Here is a 25,941-nt window from a genome sequence, read left to right as displayed (position 1 = left end):
ACTTTTGAGTCTGGATAATGCCAATCGCCAAAGAAGAAAAAACCTGCTGAAATAATATTAGGTATCGTGCAACAGAATCTGAACTTCAACTGAAGAAAAGTGAAGCAAACAAAAGTGCTGAAAATGGTTTGATGAATCAAGGCCATGTTAGAATAAATCAATAATAAATCTGTTCTTTCTTCATAACATGTATAAATAAATTTAACAATGTCATACCTTTAATATTTTCATGACACACTTTCAATATCTACTTTCACGAATCTCATGTAGATGTTCAAACATATAAAAGAAAACAGGGCAAATTTCACTTATATATAGGGTGAGAGTAAACAACTTCCTTATGTGTCCACAAAATTGGCCCATCCTATTATGGGCTCAAAACAAAACAAATGACTATACTAATCCACCCAAAATGAATAAATACAACATGCCACTCCTACTTAAGCAATCCCACAGTTTTGTAGTCAGGCAATGAGGTTGTTCCAGGGCCCTAGCCATTCTCAGGCCATTTCCGGAGTCCGTACGTCACCTGTAAAATAAAGAGAGAATAGAAACAAGGTCAGGTCGCCATGGTGAGCTCAGCAACTGATGATGGGCCAAGGTATGTTGAGCCTAACTTTTGGTAATGCACGGTGGGATCAATGTGAGCGGATGAAGCAAGAAAGTATATATGGAGGCTTATGTGCTTTGAAAGAGTAATGATAGGGACTACACAAACATGTTATAAAGATTTTATAACGTTGATGTAGTAAAATTTAATAGTCCTTTAAAAAAAAAATAAGAAAAAAAAATCACCACAATTGGGCTCTCTTTCTTCAGGCAAAAAGGCCCAATTATAGGACGTCCCGATATTACATGGATATCTTCCTCAATATCTCCAATAGCAAAGCATGGGCCCTATGGGCATAGGATCCACCCAAACTCTAAAAGGACCCTAATAAGTAATAAGATAAGTCCTTTCTTTTTTCTTTTTTCTTTTTTTTCTTTTTTTCTGTGAGAAACCTGGTGGTGGTGAAGGTCATGTAACGGTCACGGGCAACTTGATTATGGGCCATGGGCTATCAGCAATGGGTCAAACCCCGGCTAAAATTGGATCCTTTAAACCTGAATTCGATTGAAAAGAAAGAATGGATAAGATTATTAATTTTACTTCATGATTTGACTAAGATATGATGATCATGTGAGTTTATAACAATTTAATTGCAATAAAAAAATATGTAATTGTCATTGTGGTCCTCACCTCATGTGCATTAGTAAGATTCCGCCTCCTAGGAAGACTTCCGCCGCTGTCAATGGCGTTGAAAAACATTTAAAATGCCCTAAATATTATTGTATGACAGTAAGTATAGGAATAGGATGATGGTGGGCACCACGTCTCAGCTATTGACATTCACAATGCCATTTTTATGGGATTTATAAAACTTTGAGTAATTTGTTGTTTCAAAACAATAATATGACATTAAAAATCGTTTCAAAATTCAATGATGAAATTCTATATGAGCCCACTTTTTTTTTGTAGTACATACTGTACATCAGAAAGCAACAAACAAAGAGAATGAAAACAACAAATTAGGAAAGCAATAAAAAGTTTAGAGGATCCTTCCCATTGGTAATAGGTACCGAGAGAAAAGGAGAAGGGTGACAGGGAATGTAGCCTAAAAAGTTTTTGGCCGCGGTCCAACGTGCCGCATAATGGGCATAGAAGTTTGCATTTCTGATGACCTTCCTAACTTCCCAAAAGGAAGATGCTGGAATAGAGTCAATAATATTTGAGATAATAGAAGAAATCTGCCAATCGAGAGAAATATTGCACTGCTGAAGAGCTAGAATAACAACTTGTGAATCACCTTCCAAAGTAAATTTACCAAGATGGAGCGAAGCTTCTAAAGATATTGCCAATTGAGCTGCAAAGGCTTTCGCATAATTAGGCAAACATGCCGAACTAACTTGAAAAATCATCCGAATAATAGAGGCATTAGAATCTCGGCAAACCACAGCTTAAACAGAAAAAGTATCTCTAATAGCTGTATCAAAGTTTATTTTGAACCAATCACCAGAGGAGGAGACCAAGATTCTTTTATGAAAGAAGACCAAATATTCCATGCATGAAAATGCTCTAAAGTAATTTTGTTGATATTTGGTGCATGTTATCCTTTATTAGGGTGGCCACTCATGCATGGGGATAACTTTTTTTTTTTCTTTTTTCTTTTTTCTTTTTTTTTTTAACCCGGAAAAAAGAAGCTTTTATGAACAAGATTTTTAGAGCCATAGTGTTTAAGAAAATTTGGTTATTCTATTTCAGGTAAAAAATTTGGTCAGGTAATTTTTTTATAATACTCATTTCTATTTCTAAGTAATGATCATTTTAATGTACCAAACCTACCCTAACAATAATCATAATTATTTTTATTGCCAAGAAATTCATAATATGCTAAAAGGGAATCACGAGAAAAGGAATTGAAATGTGACCCACAACATATATATATATAGTATGAGTTTTAATTAATTATCTCATTATCTTTTCAGTCTTATAATTGTGTATTGTGGGGTCATCTGTCGTTTCCTAGTTAATAAAAAATACAAAATATCCAACCACCTTAACGAACTCTAACCAACCCTGCATGCCTTGTTCAGTCAATGTAATCGAATTAACTTGGCAACGATCGACTCCTAATTCTTTTCAGGAAAATCAAGTAAGGATTAATAATGGTCTTATTTATTATTATTATTATTATATATATATATTAAGCAATTGATGGATTGTAATATTCCAATGAGAACTCATCTTACCATTTGTAATCGCTGGTGTAGGGAATACCTATCCCCACCCCACAAGCAGATAAACCAGCAAGAGACAAGAAGCAAAATCCAAAAATGACCACTCCAACTAATCGTTACCAAACTCTCTAATTAAGCAATTAAACACTACTATGTTTGTCGTAGACGCCATTTTAGATATATGAAAATACCATCTACTTCTTTCACGTTATTTATTATAAACATGAATACCATATGAACTGTCGTTATCTAAATTTCAATGATTAGTTTATACATCAATTTATAAACACGACAAGTATCACATCAGCAGACATTTTATGTTTTAACGACTAACGTGATATATACCATATAAATTATCATTTTAGTTTGTAAGACAGAACTCTTTAATTTGGATATAATATATATTATGTTTTTATCTTTTTTGTGTTGGTAAATTTATGTGTGAGGTTGGAAATTCAAATGGAGGCAAATCTAGTGGGGTTGGAAAGTTAAGTGAAAAGGGTATGATGCTATATTATTTCATGGAACATTTTTCAATTCCAATATTAATTAAGTCAAGATTTTCATTATTTCCAAAAAAGTTGCAGAGAGAGAGAGAGAGACAGAGAGAGAATAGAGCAAAAATAAAATGCAGGTGGAGCGGTTGGGTTCGTAATTGAAGCAGATAGAGAAAAGTCGCAAGCCTTGTTTCTCACAAACGTTGGGAGTTGGTTGGGTATCCTATGCACATCGAGATCCGAGTGCACTGCACTGCGTTTGCTTCACGAAGAAGCTGAAACAAACCCACAACTCGTTTACTTTTACTCCAACGTATTCCTCAAGAAATGTCGTTAAAGCTCCTCCATTTCATCTTTCACCTCTACTTTCTTTTGCCGTCTTTCAGCCTCCGCTTCAGATCAACGTCATAGCTAGCTCTAGCTCATGGACTCTTCGCTCTCCCATTCCTCACCATTCAAGGTTTTCAGCTCTTCCTCTCTCTCTCTCTCACTCACACGTTATATAGTTTGTAATTTGTTTTTTTCTTCTGGGAAACTAAAGGTTTGAACTTTGGCTTTAGATGATCGACATTTGAAAGAATGTGGATTCTTCTTCATAGTAGTAGTTCGATCTAATTGATGCTTTCTGTGAAAATTATGTCATCATTTCCTCGTCAAATAACATTAGAATGAAAGCGTTTCAGCTAAAACTCTTCACTTTCCATGACAACTAGCTGTTTCAGTTCAATTATATATATATATATATATATATATATTTGCAGCCTCTAGTTATGCAAATTAAGTACTTTCTTTTCTAATATGCCAATTAGTAGCGGCCTAACTCAAGCAACCTACATTATTTGCTCTCTAAAGAAGAATTCGGTGACAAATTTCTCCAATTTTGTTATCTTTCTCCACACCTCCACCAGATAAATAATTAAAGGAGCAAATTCAAGAACCTCCTTGTCAACTCTAACAACTGGATCAAACTTGCTGTTTGGACCATATAATATTGTCTTGACTTCTACTGTTTTTCCCCGGCTGACAATTGCAAGCTGTCTTACATCACAATTTTGTCTGTACTTTCTTGTCCAGGGGGCAGGGATATATTTGAGCTCATTATCTTTGTTTATTACTTCTTTATTTCTAATTAACAAACTCCTTTACGCCCCTGAAGGAATAAACTAGTAAAGTAGAAAAAGGGATTCCTTCACATTTTGTATTGCATGCTTTAATGCTTTTGCTTTCTCTTTTATTGTAAAAGGATTATGCTTTGCTTTTTCTTTTTGATGACTTTTGCTATTATGTTGCCTTGGTTTGGCTTAATAATTTTTCTTCTGCACCTTTAAGTATTTGACTTATAATCCCAGAAAGCAGTGAGGCATGGCACCCGAGGCAACAGTGCACTTGGATAGTCATGTTTCAACTACTCTGTCTTTGGTTTTGTGGATATTTCTTGCTTAATATTCATGCTTTACCATAAATGGATTCTTAAAATTATTCAGAGTCTTTCTCATTGTTGCTAATTCTCTTAGCATTGCATTTCCCGGAAGATAAATGTTCTGAAAACTTTGTTACTATGCCAGGGGAAGCAGAAGAATTTCTGAGATTACACTCATAGTCATTGTCACCTCCTCATTAGACCTCCCAGCAAGCACCACTTATGGAGCTACGAACCATTTGTGCAACATTACCTTTCCTCTTACTCCTGTCTTTTGTTTCCCTTAGTTTAGCTGACCTGAATTCAGACAAACAAGCGCTACTTGACTTTGCTTCAATTGTTCCTCATGGTCGGAAAATCAACTGGAATCCTGCTACATCAGTCTGCACTTCTTGGGTTGGCATAACTTGCACCCCGGACGGCTCCCGTGTGCGTTTTGTTCGGCTCCCCGGTGTTGGCCTGTATGGTCCAATTCCAGCCAACACTCTTGGGAAGTTGGATGCCCTTGCAATCCTCAGTCTTCGATCAAACCGCCTCAATGGGAGCATTCCAGCCGCCATACTTTCCCTTCCTTCCCTCCACTCCTTATACCTTCAAGACAATAACTTTTCAGGTAATTTTCCTTCTTCTTTGCCGTCCCAGCTTATTTTTCTTGACTTCTCCTTCAACTCATTCACTGGAAATATTCCAGCTACAATTAACAACTTAACACATCTCACTAGCCTCAACCTCCAGCACAACTCCCTCACTGGATCAATCCCTTATTTCAACCTCCCAGGGCTTAAGCATTTGAATTTGAGCTATAATCATCTAAATGGTTCAATTCCCTCGGCCCTACGGAAGTTCAATGCATCCTCTTTTCAAGGGAATTTGATGTTATGTGGATCACCACTTGACCAATGTTCTTCAATTACCCCTGCACCTTCCCCTTCCCCTTCCCCTAGTCAATTACTACCCCCACCAAAAGTCCCACCAAAACCAAGTGGCGGTTCCAGAAAAAAGCCAACTACAGGAGCTATCATTGCCATTTCAATTGGGGCAGCTGCTGTGCTGTTTCTTTTAGCTCTAATTGTAGTGCTGTGCTGTTTAAAGAAAAAAGACACCGAGAACAGTAGTCGACCGAAAGGGAAGGGTGGAAGGAGTGAGAAGCCTAAGGAGGACTTTGGGAGTGGGGTGCAAGAGGCTGAGAAGAACAAGTTGGTTTTCTTTGAAGGCTGTTCTTATAATTTTGATCTAGAGGATTTATTGAGAGCTTCAGCTGAAGTCCTAGGAAAGGGGAGTTATGGGACAACATATAAGGCCATTTTGGAGGAGGGGACAACAGTGGTTGTGAAGAGGCTGAAAGAAGTAGTAGTGGGGAAAAGAGATTTTGAACAGCAAATGGAAATTGTGGAGAGGGTCGGTCATCACCCAAATATTGTTCCTCTTCGTGCTTATTACTATTCCAAGGATGAAAAACTCCTAGTTTATGACTACATGACAGCTGGCAGCTTTTCTGCATTATTGCATGGTATACTTTTCAACTTCTTCAACTTCTTTCAATTTTCCTCAATTATACATCTAGGCAAGGAAATGCAACAATAAACACTTTTCACATGCATATACAAATAAAAAACTCAAAACTTAACATAACATTAGGGCTAATTACACTCTGCACATGTATGGTTCAGGTTGAGTTCGAGTTATGAACATTTAGTTTAAAACTTGTACTTTGTCCACAGGAGATACCATAAAAAAATACAATATTAGCCTCATTACAATCTGAATACATGGAACTCAAGTTCAACCAAAGTGAATACAATTAAACCTCTATGGGTAAATTGTAAAGTTTTAAACAACAGGTTGAAAATTCAAACTTTACAGAAACCACATTTGAGAAAGCGTAATTTTCCCTAAACAAAATTTTAGGCTAGGTATATTATGACCTATAATCCCGTGATTTCCTAACTGCTTTTCGATGTGATCTAAATGAAGAGTTAATTAAAACTCATTGGATGTTAGGAGAAGCCTAAAAGTAAATTAATTCCTTATCCAATGTTATTTGGCCCCATTAGTTCTAATTTGAAACACAAATCTTAGTCTTGATATCTTTTAACGAGAATATTAGAAGTTTCAGGTACTGTGTCTTGTTTTCCTACACAAATAGTGATACTTCGATGTAATGGCCTGGTGTGATCACATGGTTAAAGTTGCAAAATTTTACTGCAATACACACTGTTTTGTTCACATTGTTTTCTGCTAGAATAAGAAGTAGATATAAGCCTGAGATTCATTAAATAAAAATAATTTGAATTCTTATGGCGCCTGTAAAGCACTAAGATGTAGAAAACAAATCTTGTCTACCCATACAAATGGTTATCACTCCTCTCCCTCCCTTACCAGTTTTCATAAGCATTTCTACTATGATTACAGGACACAAGGAAAGTGGACGAACTCCACTAGACTGGGAATCCAGAGTTAAGATTTGCCTTGGTACTGCAAGGGGAATAGCCCATATCCATTCTGCAGGTGGTGGGAAATTTATCCATGGCAACATCAAGTCCTTCAATGTCTTGCTCACACAAGACCTCCATGGCTGCATCTCAGATTTTGGTTTTACCCCGCTGATGATTTTGCCTACTGTCCCGCCTAGGACAGCAGGCTATCGAGCTCCTGAGGTGATTGAAACTCGAAAATGTACACAAAAATCTGATGTTTACAGCTTTGGTGTTCTCCTCCTTGAGATGCTGACAGGAAAAGCACCAGTGCCATCAACAGGGGGGCAGGATGACGTGGTTGATCTTCCAAGGTGGGTCCAGTCTGTCGTCAGAGAGGAATGGACTGCTGAGGTGTTTGATGTAGAGCTAATGAGATACCAAGATATTGAAGAAGAGTTGGTGCAGATGCTTCAAGTAGCAATGGCCTGTGTTGCCAAGGTGCCAGACATGAGACCTCCAATGGGAGAAGTTGTTAGGATGATTGGGGAAATCAGGCCGTCTAATTCTGACAACAGGGCATCACCATCAGCAGCAGGCATGTCCAAGGGCTCAAACACTGAGTCCCCATGACCTTGCCCACACAATATTCTCAAGTTTCTGCACTAGAATATGAAAACTTTTCTAATTGTGAAATATGTCCAATTGTGTTATTCTTTTTAGGGCATTAGTGTAACAAATTTGTGTAGCATTTTTCCCCCAGCCATAGCAAAAAGACGTGGTGTTGGTGCATTTGACCTATAAGTGCAAATCAAAATCTCTCGTGATTAATGTGACAAAATTGATTAATTAGTAATATTATGTCTGATTTTAAACAGGGTTCATCATATAAGTTGGGGGATATTACAATTTATCTGGTGGTTTGGATCAAGTTTGAGTTTTCAACATGTGGTTTGAAATATTAAAGTTTACCATTGTGAGATTTAATTTGTTTACTTTAGATTCTTGAGTTTAATGCATATAGACAATAACAAAGTTTCTATTGCATTTTCTGCATTTTTTTAAGGCACGTGACAACACATGCAAATTTTAATGATTTAAAATTACAAAAATATTAGGGGCCGTGTCCTCGAGTGAATAAAATTCAATTTTTTTTAAACTATAGGTTGACAACTGAACTTAAGTCTAGCAATTTTTGACCCGACCCGTAAATCTAACACAAAATTAGCATATTAAGGTTTAGAAACCTGACCTGTTTAATTAAATAGCTTTGGTTAATGTTGATTTATATAATTTTATAGGCATGTCTACTCATGTAAAGACAAATTGTCACTCCTCAACTGGTCTAAAGCACGAGTGGACAAGTTCACATAATAACTGCATATAAAATTTGCTAGATAATTTCAGTGTAGGTAACATTCTCATTCTCCAAGAATAAAACAATGAGAAAACTGAAAATAGCTCAAATGAAGGTACTAAAAAATTGCCATATTTCGGCTCATCTTTTATCAGTAAATGAAAGTGTGTTTCTTCCTTCTATAAAACAACAAAATCACATCTTACGCTCATGTTAAAATAGAAAACTAATTACTAGAGCTTTTGCTGACCAAGTCAGCACCACTGACATATTTAGCAACAAACGATATTAACCGAAAAGGAGCACCAATCAGGGGAGCATCTGAAATTGGCACAGCATCTTTCTCTTCATTATTAGCAATCAGGGGAGCATCTGAAATCGACACAGCAGCTATTTCATCATTATTAGCAGCCTGCAACTCAAGATCGCGAACTTCATTCTCATCCAAAGAAATTTGCACAATTTCTCCAGGCTCATCAGATACTAAAGAGTTAGGAATTGCAGCAGCATGCTCAACATCCACATCATCGCTACCAATATTCTCAACCTTGACTGGAACAATTTCGACCGACTCCAACTTCTTGCCTGTTACAGACAAATTCTCATTGGATTCGGACACGGTATCAGCAACACTAGCAGTATCAGCAGCTTCAACCATCTGATCAGACAGAGTGGCTGAAGGTAGTCCAGCTGTTGCCCGTCGATCAAGCTCAACATACAACTCATTCACCTGAGAAGAAGAAAAAAAAAATTTCTACTCTCAATGACTATCAATCTAATGACTTGTTGTAAAATATGCCAAGGATAAACAATGGTTTCACCATAATAAAGCTCTAACCCAATGTCTACCAGTCTAATTGATGCATGAATGTGACGGATACAGAGCATTCACTTTGTTTTGCCTACACTTGTTTTAGTTCTCTTTAAATTTCAACAGTCATTTACGTGAGAAGTTCCAGCTATTCTAGAAGTTCCAACTACACAGGATTTAGTATCAGAAGGAAGTTCAACTCCAACACATTTTTATACTTTTCAAATTTCAGATGGTGTACGACTGTTGTAGATGGCATAGTTGTTCTAGTTATCAATTATATCTCTTGTATTTCGTTTATTTTCAATCACTTAGAATAAGTAGGCAATATCTGTATATATCGTTGTACTGTGAGGACACAATAATCAATGAAGTATTTTTATTAAAGCTCTAAACTACTGTGTTGAGATAATCTTTTTCTGGTGTTGGGACGTCACCAAACTCCATTGTTGGACAATGAGACTCTTGATTCAACTTGGATTCCTACAGCTATTCAATGAGACTCTGAATTAACGTAGAATTTTATCTATCTTTTATTCTGTTCTTCCTTTGCCCTGCATCACTAATGGTTACAACAAAAGTAATTGGGTGGCTGTGCAACACTATCTAAACAACATCACTACTCAATCAACGTTAAGCGTGTAGGCCATATCCAATATTTTCTGAAGAGTAGCACACAACGAAAACTAGAGATACGCCTTTTATTACCTTCTCAATGAGCATTGCATTTTCTGTGATCAATTTATCAACCAGTTGAAGGGCTGCTTCGATCTGAGAGTTCAAGTCCTCATGCTCAGATACAAGCTAAGAGAACAGAGAAAGCAGTCATATTCTTCATCTTCCATTTTTTTAAGAGTAGTTAATTGGAAATATCAAGGGATAACAAATCTCCGAAAGGCTAAAATTAAAAATAAAGAGCCATCTTAGGAGAAAATACAGAACTACAGAGCTAGTAGTCTTATACAATAGACTAACAACGTAAAATATGACAATCTGATTAGTGTGAGAAGCAAACCTTTTTGGGTTCATCTGATGAGCTGGTAGAAGAGATACTCCTCTCAAAATTCTGGATTTGTGACTGCAGACCGGGTATGATTTCGGTTAGTCGTTGGTTTTCTTGTAAGAGATTGTTCCTGAACTCTTCCAACTCCACCACCTGCCAAGCTTTGTTTTTAATCTCTATATCAGAACAAATACAGAGTTCTGCTATGAAGTGGTCATGACCTTAGGATAGACTGCAAATGCAGCAATGAAATTCTTTTTTCTTTTTCTTTTTTTTTTTTTAAAAAAAAAAAAATCGCAACAAGAGGAATAGGTTACAAAAATTATAAATGTAAGACATGCCATAATTACAAGACATGCTTTGGATAAAGCAAGGCAAATGCACTAAAAAACAAATGAGAGGCCTTCCCCTTTGATGGTACCATCTTAATGCCCATTGGAACCAGAAACAACAGAGGCAAACTGACTCAGTTCTATACCTTCTCTTGGTCTGCCTGACTCAGTCAAAAATGATTTCACAAGGCTCTAAGATGTAAAAGCAAACCAGCAGACAATCATCTTATGTACGTTCTCCTATGTACTCAAAGCAAGTAACCATGCTCAGGCATACAATCAGATTCAATACGCCACTTAAATTGAGACCTTCATGTAGATTAAGGTCAATGAAGCTGTGTTACCTGTGCATGTAGTTTAGCAACATCGCCATTCAGACTCGCAATTGTTTCTTTGGTTGAATTCTGTAAAGGAAACACATGACACTGCTTTAAGGAAGCTGTAAACACAGTAAGTTGCACAAAGGCGGGCAATGGATATAATTAATTTATATGGGCTTCAAACCAATCTAATAAGCACGAGTAATTTGCACAAAGGTGTACTAAAAGTATAAGAATGAGAAATAGAAAGAAACAAATTAATAAATAAAACCATAACAACAAACATTCTCTGTTTTTCCCTCATTCTTTTTGGCGATGACAACCTAATCTACCCTACAACATTTAAGCTAGTTAATTAGCCAAACTATCTCTTTCAAACAAGAATAATTATGAGATATTGGAAAAATCCATATCCGTACACACTCTAACAGGTTAAAACGTGATTACCTCCTTCGAAATCCAAATATCTTTTTCTCCCTCTAAGCGTTTGACTTTTTCCTCTAAGCTTGCCTGTGGAACATTTTGAAAGTGAATTCATTTTGAATCCCAACGTTCTTAGAATGAGGTGAAAATAAATTATTAGCACCAGAAAGAAGAAGTGATAAGTACAAAAGAAGTACCCCTTTCAAAACCAAATTTCCCTTTTCATCTAGTAATTGACTGATTTTCTCCTCCAAGCCAGCCTGCATGTAGCAAAGCATTAGATTACTTTCCTCCGTACTGGAATGTTGATCAGAAACAAATTGTTGCAAATATTGATAAAACCAACTATAATTATTGTAATGCTGTGTGGGAGTGAATTTAGGATTGATATATAGTTAGAAACCTACCAACTTCAAACTAACTCTATCATTCAACTCACCTCATTTTCAATCAAAGAGTCTTTTTCACTCTTTAGTTGTGCAATCATCATCTCTAGACCAGCCAGCTTATCACATTAGATAAACCAGCCTTTAAACAAGCACAGAATTACAATACAGGTGAAATATGGAAGGTAATAATAAAGAACACTCATTTAAAGATTCACAAAATCTTTATCAGTATGGCCTCTCAATTAAACTTAAATAACAGTACCTCTTTCTGTATGCATGAATTATTTTCATTTTGTAATTGTTTGATTGTCTCTTCTAAGGTAGCCTGTACAAGAAGAACATACAGTTCAAAATAGAAGGAGTTTAGAAGTAATCTATATAAATTTCCAAAAATAGTTGACAGTGTAATCTCTTGATCAAATTTATACTATATTACCTCTTTTTTTATATGCAAAGCGTTTTCATTTTGTATTACTTCGACTGTCTCTTCCAAGGAAACCTGTGAAAAGAAATGTACAATTGCAGTAACAAATGGCCAAAATTAAGCAACCTTCAAGAGTCTTTTCTCGATTAAATTTAAATAATACCTGTTTCTTTACATGCAAAGCATTTTCATTTCGTAATTGTCTAATTGTCTCTTCTAAAGTAGCCTGTAGAAAAGACAAATAACTAAATTTACTAGTCTTCACAATATCTATCAAATCAAAGGCAGTAAATTGGGTAACATAATTAAAAAACAAGAAACAAGCATGCAGATTTAAAAAATCTACCCTTACCTCTCTGTGGAGCCACTGTTGTCTCTCATCTTCCACTAAAATGGACTGCATACCAACATTTAAAAAAGAGTAACTACTCAGTAGAAAAGAATCTAGAAGCAAAATAAGAAAACTCAAAGGATTTTGAAACCCTTGAATTGCAAATTGAGTAACACACATTGTCTCCACTTTCTTTCATTATTCAGTCAATATATATAGCATATGACATAAATAATAAGAGGCTTATTAATATGGAATTCACCAGGAAACTACAACTTCAATGATATCTTAAGTTACCATGGGTACTACACATGCACCATCTCAAGAGAGTGGCGCAAATGCTCTTGCGTATCATACGTATATTTACCCTACGAAGTGTATAAAAGTGCAAAAGCATGAACCTGGACCTTTTAGGTTTATGTCTTCCATAAAACACATAAAAACCGAAAATTGTGGCTTTCAAGCGCTGCAAGAATAAGCAGTCATTGACAGACATGTGTATACCAGCATCACCATGCATGATACCCTACTAAATTAATCCGTCGATAGAACAAGTCACATTGATCAAAACCCAAAACTTACGCCTTCTGAGCAATTGGGCTGATGTCCATTGAGACCCACATTCATATTTTGCACATCATTACGAGCATCTGCAGTCTCAGAACAAACTTGACCATGATCATCCTGCCCATTGCTTACATGATTCTGATCCAAAGAAGCCGTTTCTCCAGCATCAACCGCGACATCTTCTCCAGCTTTGCTCTGCTTGTTCTTCTTTTTCTTGTTTCTCTTCTTCTTCTTCTCCTCCTCCATTTTCCCAATCAATTCTCTCTTTTCCAACTCAAAGATTAATTCTCCAAGTCACTAGTCTTTTCACTATCAAAACCACAACATATCCCAGATTCTTCACCTGCCACCACGTAAAACAGCCTTATCAAACAAATCTGCACCCAACTCATATATCAAATAAATTATTACCATTCACAAAAATATGAGCCTACAAATGTAGATAGCGCAGCAAAATAGTGCTCGGACAATCTGATATTTTAACAAGTTTCGAGAATTTGGGATCGAAGCCAATTCAATCTGACCTACGCATTTACGCAATTGCGAATCTCAAATGGTCCAATGTACAGAGCTCCATGAAACCCTAACCCTAGAACTACAGCTATCAAAATCTGAAACACAGATCAAACACACGTAGGGGCATAGTTCAGAGACGTACGCACAGATCCAATCCAAATCGTTTCAAGACAGCCTTCGAAGATTTGTAAAATTCACTGTGCTGGCGCGTTTTTCGCGTTTATTGCTCTGAGAGCAGCTGCGATGGGTCTATCAATGGCTGTGATCGCAGATTGTCATTTGCTTGGTAGACCCTCAAGCAGCGGATTCGTGTAAAGTCTATTAACTCATATATGAGTCATGACGGCCTTGCATTTTGGGTTTATGGGCCGGGTTATTGTTTGGCTGAACCATAAATATACGATTAATTGGGTCAATTATAATTCGACTCATTTAATTGAATGAGTTAAACTCATCGACCACTCATTTAAATAAACAAGTAATACTACATGACTTGCATAACCTGTTTAATAATTAAATCGTATTGGGTCTACAAGAAAATAATCAAATTAAACCTGGTTGTACTTGTTTAATATAAATGGGTTAAATTTACCCAAATTATTGGCATGACTTTATGAATACAATTTTATATCATATAAGTATAAATTATATCAATTATCCATATTCACAACTAGGTTTGTGACTGAATTTAATAATGGATATCAAATTATCTATCTATAATCATAATTAATAAAATAACTCAACTTCTTAGCACAATATCCGATCAAAATAATATTCAAGTCCAATAAAGTTCATTCACATAAACAAACACATGGCAATAAAAAATAAAAAATAACAAATAAAAATTAATGTTACATTATAACATAATAAAGCCTATTTTCTAAGCATCAGCATTAATTATTAATATATTGCAAAGTAGATAGATTTGAAATGTAATTTAAATTCATATGCGTTACGCAAGGCAATTGCAGGTTAATGCAAGATTAACCCAATTATAAATCATGTTTAATTGGGTTGACCCGGTTTAACTTGAATCTTATTACACTAATCCTATATATCCGTCCTATATGTCTTTAGAACACATAATTTTTTATATGTATTTTTTAAAAGATTAACCAAACATGTGACATTTATTTTTAAAACATGTAAAATATATGTGAGAATCACATTATAGGAGCATATATCAATTTTCACGTGTTCTAAGAATAAATATTAATTTAATATAATGAATTAAAAAATATCATTCAAATGAAAAAAAAAAAAAAATTGTCAAAAAATACCATATTGTTTATTTAGTTAGGACACGCCTATTCAATTTTACCTTCACTACAAGGATAATTGCTACTCGATGCATGACATAAAAAAAAAAAAACATACCTCAAATAATGTGGATGTAAGAGCGTGTAACATTTCTCATAAAGATTTATAGAAAACTAATAAACACATTTACTACAAGATTTTATGTCCAAATTCGAGTACCACATGTCGCCTTATTAAAGTTTTTTTTGGTTGTTTAGCAAAGTCGTCTTATTAAAGTTAATAGGCCATAGTGGGAAGGTAGAATAGATTATCTACTTCCCGTTACGGAAGAACTACGCTACAACCTACAAGAACGTGAATTTGTCCCGTTGACTTTGGAGCACCGGGAAACTGGAAGCCATGTGATCACTGACCGGCCTTCATCAAAGGAGGCATCAATCCCTATCGAGACAACACGTGCATCCTTACCATAAGAAATACTCCCCAAATCAGATGTTTCACGAAAAATTATATTAAATCAGGTTAATGTCAAACATTTTAACGTGACTTTGAATTATCAAGCTAAAACAAAAAGATACAAATTCACTTCTATAGCAAAATTAGGGCCCACTTCAATAATGCCATGGTTTTTTTATTATTATTATTATTAATATATGAGAAAAATCAGTTTTACTTTTTTAATTTTTATGCAACTTTAATATAATTTTAGATTTTAAAGTTTAAAAATACACATGTTTTTCAAATTGATCATTATATTGGAACATTAGAACCGGAGAGTATCCAATTTTTTATATTTGAGGTGTATTTTTGTTTTTTGTTTTTTTTATTATTATTAGTGTACAAAACTAGCAATAACCCCAAGCCGCCTTTTAGGAGGGAGTTTTGTATGCAAAAGAGGTAGAAGATGTTAGAAGCTTACCGACCCAGAGGGCTAGAAGGGTTCTAACGCTCAAGTTAGTAAAAGAAGAGAGAGAGAGAGGTTTCTAATCAAATGAGGGTATTAGTAATAAAGTGTAGAATAATAAAATTGTGTACCTTAGACCTTATATCTACGCATGCAGAGTACTCGAGAGTCTTCTTAAATCTGCTGTAGAGGTCATGGATCTAGTTCTATTGGGTCTTGGGCTCCTTTAGGAGGGAGGAGGTAAAGTTTATTTGGGTCCTTCTATACGATCGCAGGCTTTTAGAATATTCTTAGGTCCTACAATTATAATTTTAAAGTTTCTATGGGTATATATGGTTATTTTTACACAAGGTATGGTATGGGTCACGTGATATGCCCGACAAAAATTGTTAACTGCGGGGTAACATTGCAATACCAATAAATTATTAGAGTAGACTAACAAATTTAATAAATTAGAAGTCATTGTAATTTCTATTTTTTTTTGTCTTAAAGGAGTAGTTCAATCGACTTTGAACCACGCCTCATGAAACAAATGTCAGTTTGAATCTCTTTCCCTTTTCCCTTACGTTGACGTTAAAAAAAAAAATATTCTCCTTCTTATTTAATTTTCTGGTATGGAATTTGTGACTTTGAAAAGTATATGTGAATTAGTAAATGCCGCGAGAGAAAAAAACAAGTTAATACAAAACAAAATTAGAGCATCGCAAAAACAATAAACCAACCGGATAAGAACGAGGGAACATTGAACAGAGACGTTTGGGGGCATTGATATAAAAGGGGTATAGAAGTTCAGGGTTTGGTTTCTCCGACGTTGTCAAGTGCAAGGTTGTGGTGGCGGGCCTGGTGGTCGGCCCTGGATCTGCTTCAAACTTGGAAGAGGCCCTTAGTTTCGGTTTCATCTGAGGTTGAGGTTGTCTCTTATTATTATTATTTTTTATTTTTACATATATATATATTTTTACTCATATACAGTTTCTTCAGTTTCTAGGCTCTGGATTGTGCAAAAGTCAACTTCGTCTGGTTATATACAGAGATTAACGTTGTTTGAGTTTGGATCTCTTGTACGAAATTCCATTTGTGATATGGGTGATTGCATTTTGCAGGTACTGTTGAAGCACCATGGCGTCCAAGCGTATCTTGAAGGAACTCAAGGATTTGCAGAAGGATCCCCCGACTTCTTGCAGCGCAGGTATGTTGATCAACCTCCTTAGTCATCTATGGGTGGAAATTATTCTTTTTCTTTGATTTATGGAATTGATTGGCTATTTGGGCCTTTTGGGTTATTTGGCGTCCTTTTGTCATTTGTTAATTTTTTGATTTGGTTGCGTGCTGTTGTTTGTTTATTTCCTTTTTCCGAACCGAATGGAAGAAATGTTTTTTTTAGGGGTTGAATTCGTGTCATTGGTGAATCTGATAATGATGAAAACAATTCAAGGCAATTAAACCTCAATCCCAAGTTTTTGGGGCCTCTGCATAGAAAATTCTTTTGCATCTTCGTTTTATCTTTGCTCATTTTCTGTATTAAATCGTTGGCATCCGTTACTTCCTTGCTATTTATGTCCAATAATTATGTTGAATTCAGTTGCTGTAAACTTATAATAGTAAATACGATCTGACTTGTAAGAAAAGGGCAAAAACAAAGTATAACCTGACTTATAATAGTAAATACAACCTGCTTATAAGTTTGCAGTCTCTATTATAAGTATGTTCTTATTGTTTCAAAGTATAGTTAACCTCCTATTTGGTTTTATTGACACTAGCTCAATGAAGCCATTGTCTGGAAATGAACTAATTGTGACTGGAAACTTATTTGTGCTTCTTCCAATGGGTTTTTTAGCTAATGACTGCGCCATGCGAAGAGACTCTTATCCTATACTTCTTTTCACGTCAATAGAAACCATATTGAGGCCTTTGCTCTTCTCTTGTACTTCTACACTAATCACTCAAGCAATAAGATAGCTTCTGGGGTTGATTCTGGTAGCTTAAAATGAAATTTTAATTCTCCATCTTATTGTTTTATTTTTATATTTTTGTGACATAAGTTCATCATTTTCCGCAAGGCATGCATTCATGGTTATTAGCTGCTTTATTTATCCATATTCTCGTCTTGGTAAACTTTGAATCTCTTGTCAATTTGTAACAGGTCCTGTAGCTGAGGACATGTTCCATTGGCAAGCAACGATTATGGGACCCTCTGAGAGCCCATATGCGGGAGGTGTTTTTCTAGTTACTATTCATTTTCCTCCTGATTATCCTTTCAAGCCCCCTAAGGTGAACTTTTTGTATGTGCAAATATTATCGTGTGTGTTTGTATGCGTATGTGTATGCACGTGTGCAAATTTGTGTGTAAAAGGCCTTGTTTGTAGTGGTGCATATGCAAGAAGGTAATTGGCTTCTGTTTTTCAGGTTGCATTTAGGACTAAGGTCTTCCACCCAAACATCAATAGCAATGGAAGCATTTGTCTTGATATCCTCAAAGAACAGTGGAGCCCAGCTCTTACCATTTCTAAGGTCTGGCTTTGTGCTACAATATGTTAGTTACATTGTGTATATTTATAACCATCACTTCTTCTTATTTTTTTCCTGGAAATAGCATGCTCACATGCATGTACATGCACATCATTTCAACAGGAAAATAACAAAGAGAAAATGGTTCTAATAGTTTTTTAGAACACCTTGTTGCGCCCCTTTGTGCCTTCTAATAAAATTGATTTTGCTCATAGAAAAAATGTTTTCTAGAACACTTTGTGCTAGATAGACCCTCTTTCATTTCCCTCATGCTATTTGTTGTTGTAAATATGGTTTTTTTTTTAAAGAGCTGAGAATGTTACTTAAAAAATGGCTGCACGAGTCTGGATCTTCTATGCATCTAATGAGTAATGAGTGGTGTTTATTGTGCAATTTTAACTTGTGGTTTCTTATTAACTTCCAGAACCTCTAGTATTCTTTTAAGTAATCTGTCAACAATGAAATTTGTGGCTGATATTAAAGCAAAGTTGGTAGGTTTCTAACATCTTTAAAGTTTCAGGATTTGTTTTGGCATTGCTAATACTGACATCGCACATGTGATGGTATTAGTTTGGATGGATTGGGGATTGAGACCCCCAAAAAGAAAAGTATAATTGGTCTCTTTATTCATGCCACAATAGGAACTATAAAAAGAAAAACCATCAACTCTGGAGTACCTAATAACACTTGGATTCATATCAGGTATTGCTGTCCATCTGCTCATTGCTGACTGACCCAAACCCTGATGATCCTCTTGTACCGGAGATTGCCCACATGTATAAGACTGACCGGGCCAAGTATGAATCCACTGCACGCAGCTGGACCCAGAAGTATGCTATGGGATGATCGTTGTTAAGACGGTAGATTTGGATTCTGCGTTACAAAGGAATTTGTGTAATCATGCCTTTGTTTTCTCTTCCTGTTGCTTGTTGTTTATTTTGGGGGTGTTGGGAGAAGGCGGAGGGAGGGGGGGTAGCATTCTGGTCAAGAATAATTCTCTGCTGTCAATTTGTATAACCAAAGGTGGGAACAGTTTATCCACACACTTGTTTGAAGCTGTTATATCTGGTCCTATGGCAATGTAGAAATATTCAGTAACGTATTGCAAACTGATTTGAAGTTGCAACATAATTAAGCAAATGAGTGTTGTTTTCAATCTCCCACCACCGGGCTTCTTTACTAAATTTGTGGAAGCCTATATGAGTGTTATTGGCTCAACTGGTAAAGCTTTTGATCGAATCCAGTCATGCCGGGAAAGGGTCTGATGGTGAGAAGGGTTGGAAAAAAGAAGAAAAGAAGAGTTACTAAAGGATATAATATCCCTTCAACCTTATGGTATGGGGGTGTACGTGCGTGTCTTTTGGGATAGTTTTTAACGAATTGGTTTTTACTAAGAAAGTAAAAAAAGTAATAATTTTTTGTAACTTTTTTATAATTCAGTTATAATTTTTACTAAAGAAGTTTACAAATTAATTTGGCAATTTATGAGTTAATTATTCATTTTTATGAAAGATAAATACATCCTGTATTTTTTTTTGTCCGTTGCTGAGGCCGTTGTCGGTTACTAACCGGTTTTCATAAAATGCTTATCAATGTCCACGTACAAATTAACTCCATAACCATAAGTAAGTGCAATAGGTAATCCTAGCGCCCTAATGAACGAGGACCAGGGGGTCAAAGATGGTATTAACTCAAAATGTCGAGGGTCTAAGGGTAATTCCATCAAGAGTCGTTAAGTACCACTACCAGGTTCCTGGGCTTTTCGTTGCACCTTGCAGATCTCTATTTATATATAAAAAATAAAAAAATAAAAAAAAAACAGGTGAAAGCGGTTTTCGTCTTCTCCAATTTAGCTTGAGATATTCCATACGTCGACGTTTAGCTCCCTTGATCAATTTCTGATTCTAGGTCGTCGATTTGAATTTCAAATCCACTTAAATCGCCCAAATTGTGATGGTGTTTAGCTGGCGCTTCAAATCGATCTCAATCTAGAGGTAATATGGCTTTTCTTGCGTATGCTTCTCTCATTCCTTTCCTTTTCTAGATTTGCGTACGTACTTAGGTTGTTCTGTTGGATATGTGTTTATTGATGTTATTGCCTTTTCGTTCATCATGCTTGGTTTCGAAATTATTGATGTAAGGGCTACGGGGAATTAGCTTTTACTTTGCCAAGCAGAGGTTGAATACGATGTTGTTTGTAAAATATTGAAAGTAGGTAGTGCATATCATCGTTTGGGTTACCGGAACTTCTGGAAGCATAATTTACGTTGATTGTCTTTCTTTTTGGGGTCAGATTTTGATTTTTAAATTTAATTTTTCTATTTTTTCTTGTTATATTAATCTTTTATATAAATTATTTGTAACTCAACGGAATTTCTATGGTTGTGATGAACTTTGGGCATGTTGTATGTGTATTATCTTCGTTAAATTAATGGATTGTTCAACTTTCAGGGTACTGCTGGATTACTGGCTTTTGAGTTTAGCTAGCAGTTTGGATTTTAGACATCAACATGGGAGTTTGCTTGGGAAAGGTAGGTGTTATTGAGAGACTTCTCCAATATGTTGTATGCTCTTGTGGAAATCACTAGGTGTTTGCTTATTTTGATGTTATATTTCCTTTTTTCTTAATTCCGCTTTTATTTTGATTTTATTATTTACTTCTTTCTCCTGATAAAATGTGAAGGCCATAAAATAGTTAAATAGTTCATGAAAAGATGTTGTCCTGACATCCTAGATAAAGCAAAATGTTGAGGAGGGGATCATCTAGGAGAAATGGTTTTGTCTCTCTGTTCTCGTATTTGGAAACTTGGAAGAATCCTGAGTTTTGTCTGCCTTGGGTTTTGCATAAGCTCCGAAATTAGATTGTCTTATGTTAGGTAAAATTTTCAATTGGCAAGTTTTTGCAGATTGGGTAATAGATCCTCTGCACTGGTAAGTTGCACTCTTAATTTTATCTTCTGTTGGTTGCATTCGGACGTAACCCTTGATTTTTTAAAACAAGTTGAACCTTAGGAATTAAATATAACAGCTGCGGATTAATTGGTGCTGAGGTTGAATAATTAAACCATATCAGCTGAAGTAATGCCAGCTGTGGCATGAAAGCTGGTAAGCATAGCAAATGCGCTATTGGTTTGTCACGATTGCTTCTAATAAAACATCTCAGTAGTAAGATTAGTGAATATCTGAATTACCTGTCCGGGCTACTGAAATTTCTAAGATAAACCACATGGAATCCCTGCAGTTTCACATCAACAATTTTTTTTTTTTTTGATAAGTAATAACCAGTCTTATTAAAGAGTTTTACATCAACAATACAATCAACTTAATGTTCAAAATCATGAAAATTATGTGTTTGCTTTAATATGCAAATTCAGCATCTGTGTAGGAGTAATCTACCCAAAAACTTGTAATATCTATTGTAGTATGAAAATCTCAGCTTGAAACTGATGCAGTCAGCTGGCCAAACTTCTTCAAAATACCAGAATATGAAATCTGTAATAGGGGTAGTTATGCCAGGTTTAGTGATCAGTCCATGTTTTGGGAAATTATAATATAATTAGTGCGTTCAACTCTTATCAGAATCTTAGTTTCACATCTAATAACTTATGAATGTAACTAATGTTTGCCTAGAATGTCTAACAACATTTAATTTTTTAAGTAATCGCAAATTCATTAAAAAGCGCGAAGGTGTAATCCAAGTACACATGGAATATATAAGAGAGAAACCTAGCTAAAACCAGAAAAGAGATCTAAGAAAGCATGATAGTTCGAAATACTAAAATCGAAGGCAGCAACCCAAAGAAAAACAGTTTTAAAGAATAAAGACTCTGATTCCACTAAGGTCCTCCAACAGTCGTCAAAGCTCTGATCATTTATTTCCCTTCAAAGACATCACATAAGGCAAGGCGAAATCATCTTCCAGACTACATCAACCTGAAACCTATCCCCTGACGCTCTCCAACAGGCAAAGAGATCTACCACACTCCTAGGCATAAGACAAACCAGCCCCACATTGCTGGAGATAATATTCCGAAGGGCACTTGCAATCTCATAATAGAGTAGAAGATGGTCTACTGACTCTCCATTCATCTTACACATGCAACACGACTCAACAACAATGATATGTTGTTTCCTTACATTGTCCATGGTGAGGATGTTCCCTAAGGCAGCTAATCAAGCAAAGAAAGCCGTTCTCAAGTGAACCTTATTCCGCCAAATACTCTTCCAAGGGAAAGGAGTATTATCATGGGGAACAAGAACATTGTAGTGAGATCTAACATTAAACAACCCTCTCTTGAAAGGAATCCAACAAAGTGTGTCTTCACCACCCCATCTCACTCTAATGGAATACAACAAAGTGAAGAGTGAGGTAAAGAGATCAATCTCCCAATCGTGAGCCACTCTAAGAAAAATAATATTTCACTAATGGGAGGCACTAAAAAGTTCTCAATGGTGTGCCACTGCAACATCCTTAAAACGGGCAATGCTAAACAAGTCTAGAAAAGTTGTCTTGAGGGCTTGATCCCTACATCAAAGATCATGCCATAATCAAATTTTGGTGCCATCTCTTATCTCAAATCTAGCATGGCTAGAAATCTAAGCGTTTAATATAAGTTATACTTGTATTCTCTGCAAATTTGAATGAAAATATAAGAAGAGAGACTAAAAATTATTACATTGTTGGGGTTCTTCCCTGTCAGCCTCCTCTTTCCATTTCACAACAATATCTAATTATTGCAGCATTTTCTGGCTGCATCAGAAACTTTGTACATACTTTGGTGAAGCATATATGAAACTGACCACAAAATTTTTAAGATGGTCACAATGAGGAAGAATTTTAAAGAAAAATTCAACTCAAGGAACAATTGGTATGGTAACAATCAACGGGTTATCACTCCCAAAAAACTTAGAATTCTAGATGCAGTACGAGGTGGTTGATGACCATTAATTCTCTGTGAGATAGCAGGCCAATTTGTCTGTCTACTGCCTGGCAGAAAACTCTTTTCACATACATAGTTCTGTCAATCATTGAGATCTGTCAAAGCCTCAATGTCAAGATTGTGAATTGCATGTTATTCTCTATGTATGACATTTTGACCTTAAGTCATTTACTTATCAAAAAATTTTGACCTTAAGTCATTCTACAAGGAAGTGATGAAGTTCATAATGCTTGTAGCCTCAAACTGATGATGATGATTCTGAAAAGCATTTCGAGTTTGCTAATGGGAATGTGCACCTCATCGCCACCAAGGAATCTTGGGATCAAAAGATGGCAGAAGCTAGTAGGGATGGCAAGATTGTAAGTTTTCCATCACTTTCATTTTTTGCAGGAATGGTGAATCATGTGCAATGATGTATGGACCTTCATTGTCTTTTATGTCATGCCTGTTTGCAGAAGTGATTCTAAATTTTCCCCATGGATTATGCATTACTATATTCATGAATTTGGTGAGACTGTATTCTGCAGTTCTACCTTAAGACCTTGACCATTTCCATTTCAAGAATCAAGCAATCAGATGCAAGCATCATCTCTACATTGCTTGGTCTATTGCTTTTGATCTTGATGACACAGAAATTATGGATATGGGCTCCCAAGTGTGCCACAATCCAAGATTTCAGTGGAGGGGTCTACCAGTTTGATACATTAGACAAAAAAGTCCCAGATAATGTTTGTCCAGACAACAAAATGAAGCTTTTATGAGACTTGATTATCAAGAAGTCTTATATTTTTAGTTCAGGATACCCTGCCAATATTTGCAACATATGATCTTATAAGAAGTTGGCAGGGATTTTTCTTCCCCTTTTATCTGGATATAGGATTACAATCCAATACCATCAAAACAGCCTGGAGGTCCATTCACATTGTCATACAAGAACTATGGAACCCTGCCTTTTTGTTTAAAACTCTGTTTTCCTAATGTTATCTAAAATAACATTATGGCCTTATTTCTATTAGTCATTTTGTGGATGCATGAAAAACAAACATGCCCGTGTTCCCTTTTCGTCTTCCTGCAATTCAAACACTTGTTGCAGTTCCAATCCCAAATCTTGCATCTTCAAGTGTCTCTCTTTCTCTCTCATGCCGTAATCATTCCTGCATCTGCTGTTACTTATTATATAGGTTCACTTGATTTGCTGCTTTGCCTGTGAAATTTGTATTGGTTATTTTGTGGGTGTTCTTTTACAGGTTTTCTTTTTTTTCTTTTTAGATTTAATTTTAATTGAAGCTTTATGTTCAACAGGTAATTGCAAACTTCAGTGCAACATGGTGTGGTCCTTGTAGGATGGTTGCACCGTTTTATTGTGAATTATCTGAGAAATACCCATCTCTCATGTTCTTATTGATTGATGTTGAAGAATTAACAGTAAGTAAGGAAGTTTTGTCATACTTTTAGAAAATATATGTAGTGCTGCTTAAGGTAGAGTTTCCTCTTCAAACAAGTGCCTCAGCACTGGGCATAAAAGTTCACCATCCAGCTTATGACCTAGAAGGATGGGGATCTCCTGTTATTAGGCTGCCCAAACTGGCCAAGAAAACGGCGCAGCCTAATAACAGGATATCCCAATCCGTCCAAGAAACTCCACCAGCATGACAAACATGCCCAAAAAAGTGTTATTAGAAAGACAGCAAACAAGCATCCCAATAAGAAATAGTGTAAGATGATTATTTCATCTATCTAGTAGACAGCTGGTATTGGGTATCTTTTTATACCAGATTGTGCCTAGTTTATTGATAGTAAAAGTAACGTGCTAATGTGTGTTGCAGGAGTTCAGTGCTTCATGGGATATCAAAGCCACTCCAACTTTCTTCTTTCTTAAAGATGGGCAGCAAGTTGACAAGCTTGTAGGAGCCAACAAGCCAGAGCTACAGAAGAAGGTAACTGCAATTGTAGATTCAACTACCGAATGTCAGAAATAGCCGTTGTGCTTCAGTGTTTGTTTCTATCTAGTCAGAGGGCGCGTCATGTTTTCTACAGAGTTTGTTGTGAGTACTCTGGGTGCTTCGCTGTGTTTTTTTTTTTTGAATTTTTTTGGTGCCCTTTTCCCTGTTTAGTTGGTATGTAAATAGGACAATTACGTGAGTACTTTTCATTTTCTAGATTACTTTTCGGGTTGAAATTCCTGGGGTCTAAACCTGGGAATCAGTTTTCCTCAGCTTTTCCAAAGACTCTGATCGAGAAATATATAATAATTTTCCTACCCACAACTTATATAAATTCCTGTACTACTCAGTTTTCTTTGTTACGACGTCAAATTTAGGGACCAATTTAATAATTTTCCTTAAAATAAATGTCTCAGTGCTAGGCCAAGTCATATCTAAATAATATATATAAAATTACGGCCATTTCGATGTCGAGTTTTTAATATTGCTATCTTGCTGAGGGTTGAATTGATTGAGATTGTAGAACAAGTCTGAAAAGAACAGCATGCAGAACCGAGTAAATCTAGAAGTTCTTCTTGAGTCCCTCTAAGAATGATGTAGTTATTAAAATCACAATTTGATCAAAATTTAATAATGATTAATTATAAGCCTAATGGTGATTTTAATAGTTACATTATTCTTGAAATGACTCAAGATGAACTTGTAGCATTACTTTGCACATCCGGCAACTAGTCTTTTTGCAGCTCTTTTTTATTTGCTTGGGCTGTCCTAATTAACAACCACACTCTCTGATGTTATACTCTT

The 25,941-nt window shown here is 35.8% G+C and overlaps 4 protein-coding genes across 8 annotated transcripts; 3 read left to right on the top strand and 1 right to left on the bottom strand.

Moving 5' to 3' along the window:
- The first annotated feature begins 3,398 nt into the window (after nt 1–3,398).
- Nucleotides 3,399–8,002, top strand: LOC132191690 (probable inactive receptor kinase At5g58300). The gene is made up of 3 exons (XM_059606783.1): nt 3,399–3,735; nt 4,841–6,205; nt 7,108–8,002. Exons 2-3 carry the CDS (start codon nt 4,918–4,920, stop codon nt 7,740–7,742), a joined length of 1,923 nt encoding a protein of 640 aa, XP_059462766.1. The 5' UTR covers nt 3,399–3,735; nt 4,841–4,917; the 3' UTR covers nt 7,743–8,002.
- A 583-nt stretch (nt 8,003–8,585) lies between these two features.
- On the bottom strand, nt 8,586–13,865 carry LOC132191556 (uncharacterized). Of its 4 annotated transcripts, none has more exons than XM_059606646.1 (13): nt 13,591–13,865; nt 13,082–13,409; nt 12,521–12,565; nt 12,332–12,394; nt 12,181–12,243; nt 12,005–12,069; nt 11,795–11,855; nt 11,553–11,615; nt 11,380–11,442; nt 10,957–11,016; nt 10,293–10,433; nt 9,986–10,081; nt 8,586–9,196 (listed from the first exon to the last, which is right to left on the bottom strand). In XM_059606646.1, the coding sequence occupies exons 2-13, from the start codon at nt 13,310–13,312 to the stop codon at nt 8,693–8,695; spliced, it is 1,455 nt and encodes a 484-aa protein (XP_059462629.1). In that variant the 5' UTR covers nt 13,313–13,409; nt 13,591–13,865; the 3' UTR covers nt 8,586–8,692. The 4 variants fall into 4 exon arrangements, with proteins under 4 accessions (XP_059462629.1, XP_059462628.1, XP_059462631.1 ...); XM_059606645.1 differs by having other exon boundaries at nt 13,725–13,865; XM_059606648.1 differs by having other exon boundaries at nt 13,729–13,865.
- A 2,632-nt stretch (nt 13,866–16,497) lies between these two features.
- Nucleotides 16,498–19,410, top strand: LOC132191714 (ubiquitin-conjugating enzyme E2 28). Of its 2 annotated transcripts, none has more exons than XM_059606807.1 (5): nt 16,498–16,650; nt 16,850–16,935; nt 17,890–18,017; nt 18,153–18,257; nt 18,957–19,410. In XM_059606807.1, exons 2-5 carry the CDS (start codon nt 16,866–16,868, stop codon nt 19,098–19,100), a joined length of 447 nt encoding a protein of 148 aa, XP_059462790.1. In that variant the 5' UTR covers nt 16,498–16,650; nt 16,850–16,865; the 3' UTR covers nt 19,101–19,410. The 2 variants fall into 2 exon arrangements, with proteins under 2 accessions (XP_059462790.1, XP_059462788.1); XM_059606805.1 differs by having other exon boundaries at nt 16,499–16,656.
- A 632-nt stretch (nt 19,411–20,042) lies between these two features.
- LOC132191555 (thioredoxin H-type) lies at nt 20,043–25,471 on the top strand. Its single transcript, XM_059606644.1, has 5 exons — nt 20,043–20,248; nt 20,706–20,785; nt 23,431–23,553; nt 24,497–24,619; nt 25,021–25,471. Exons 2-5 carry the CDS (start codon nt 20,765–20,767, stop codon nt 25,171–25,173), a joined length of 420 nt encoding a protein of 139 aa, XP_059462627.1. The 5' UTR covers nt 20,043–20,248; nt 20,706–20,764; the 3' UTR covers nt 25,174–25,471.
- The last annotated feature ends 470 nt before the right edge of the window (nt 25,472–25,941 follow it).

Source organism: Corylus avellana, chromosome ca9 (assembly GCF_901000735.1).
Source record: "Corylus avellana chromosome ca9, CavTom2PMs-1.0".
NCBI classification, from domain to species: Eukaryota; Viridiplantae; Streptophyta; class Magnoliopsida; order Fagales; family Betulaceae; genus Corylus; species Corylus avellana.
The sequence above is the reverse complement of the archived record's forward strand: the minus strand, read 5'-3'. Positions and strand labels throughout refer to the sequence as shown.

Excerpts from the sequence above, each read along its gene's own strand:
- LOC132191690 (XM_059606783.1), top strand. The coding sequence starts at position 4,918 with ATGGAGCTACGAACCATTTGTGCAACATTACCTTTCCTCTTACTCCTG. Across the intron at positions 6,206-7,107 it reads CTTTTCTGCATTATTGCATG|GACACAAGGAAAGTGGACGA; the intron begins GTATACTTTTCA and ends CTATGATTACAG.
- LOC132191556 (XM_059606646.1), bottom strand. The coding sequence starts at position 13,312 with ATGGAGGAGGAGAAGAAGAAGAAGAGAAACAAGAAAAAGAAGAACAAG. Across the intron at positions 12,244-12,331 it reads CTTTGCATGTAAAGAAACAG|GTTTCCTTGGAAGAGACAGT; the intron begins GTATTATTTAAA and ends TTCTTTTCACAG. Across the intron at positions 9,197-9,985 it reads ATGCAATGCTCATTGAGAAG|GTGAATGAGTTGTATGTTGA; the intron begins GTAATAAAAGGC and ends TCTTCTTCTCAG.
- LOC132191714 (XM_059606807.1), top strand. The coding sequence starts at position 16,866 with ATGGCGTCCAAGCGTATCTTGAAGGAACTCAAGGATTTGCAGAAGGAT. Across the intron at positions 18,018-18,152 it reads ATCCTTTCAAGCCCCCTAAG|GTTGCATTTAGGACTAAGGT; the intron begins GTGAACTTTTTG and ends TCTGTTTTTCAG. Across the intron at positions 18,258-18,956 it reads CAGCTCTTACCATTTCTAAG|GTATTGCTGTCCATCTGCTC; the intron begins GTCTGGCTTTGT and ends GATTCATATCAG.
- LOC132191555 (XM_059606644.1), top strand. The coding sequence starts at position 20,765 with ATGGGAGTTTGCTTGGGAAAG. Across the intron at positions 20,786-23,430 it reads TGGGAGTTTGCTTGGGAAAG|CCTCAAACTGATGATGATGA; the intron begins GTAGGTGTTATT and ends TAATGCTTGTAG. Across the intron at positions 23,554-24,496 it reads CTAGTAGGGATGGCAAGATT|GTAATTGCAAACTTCAGTGC; the intron begins GTAAGTTTTCCA and ends TATGTTCAACAG.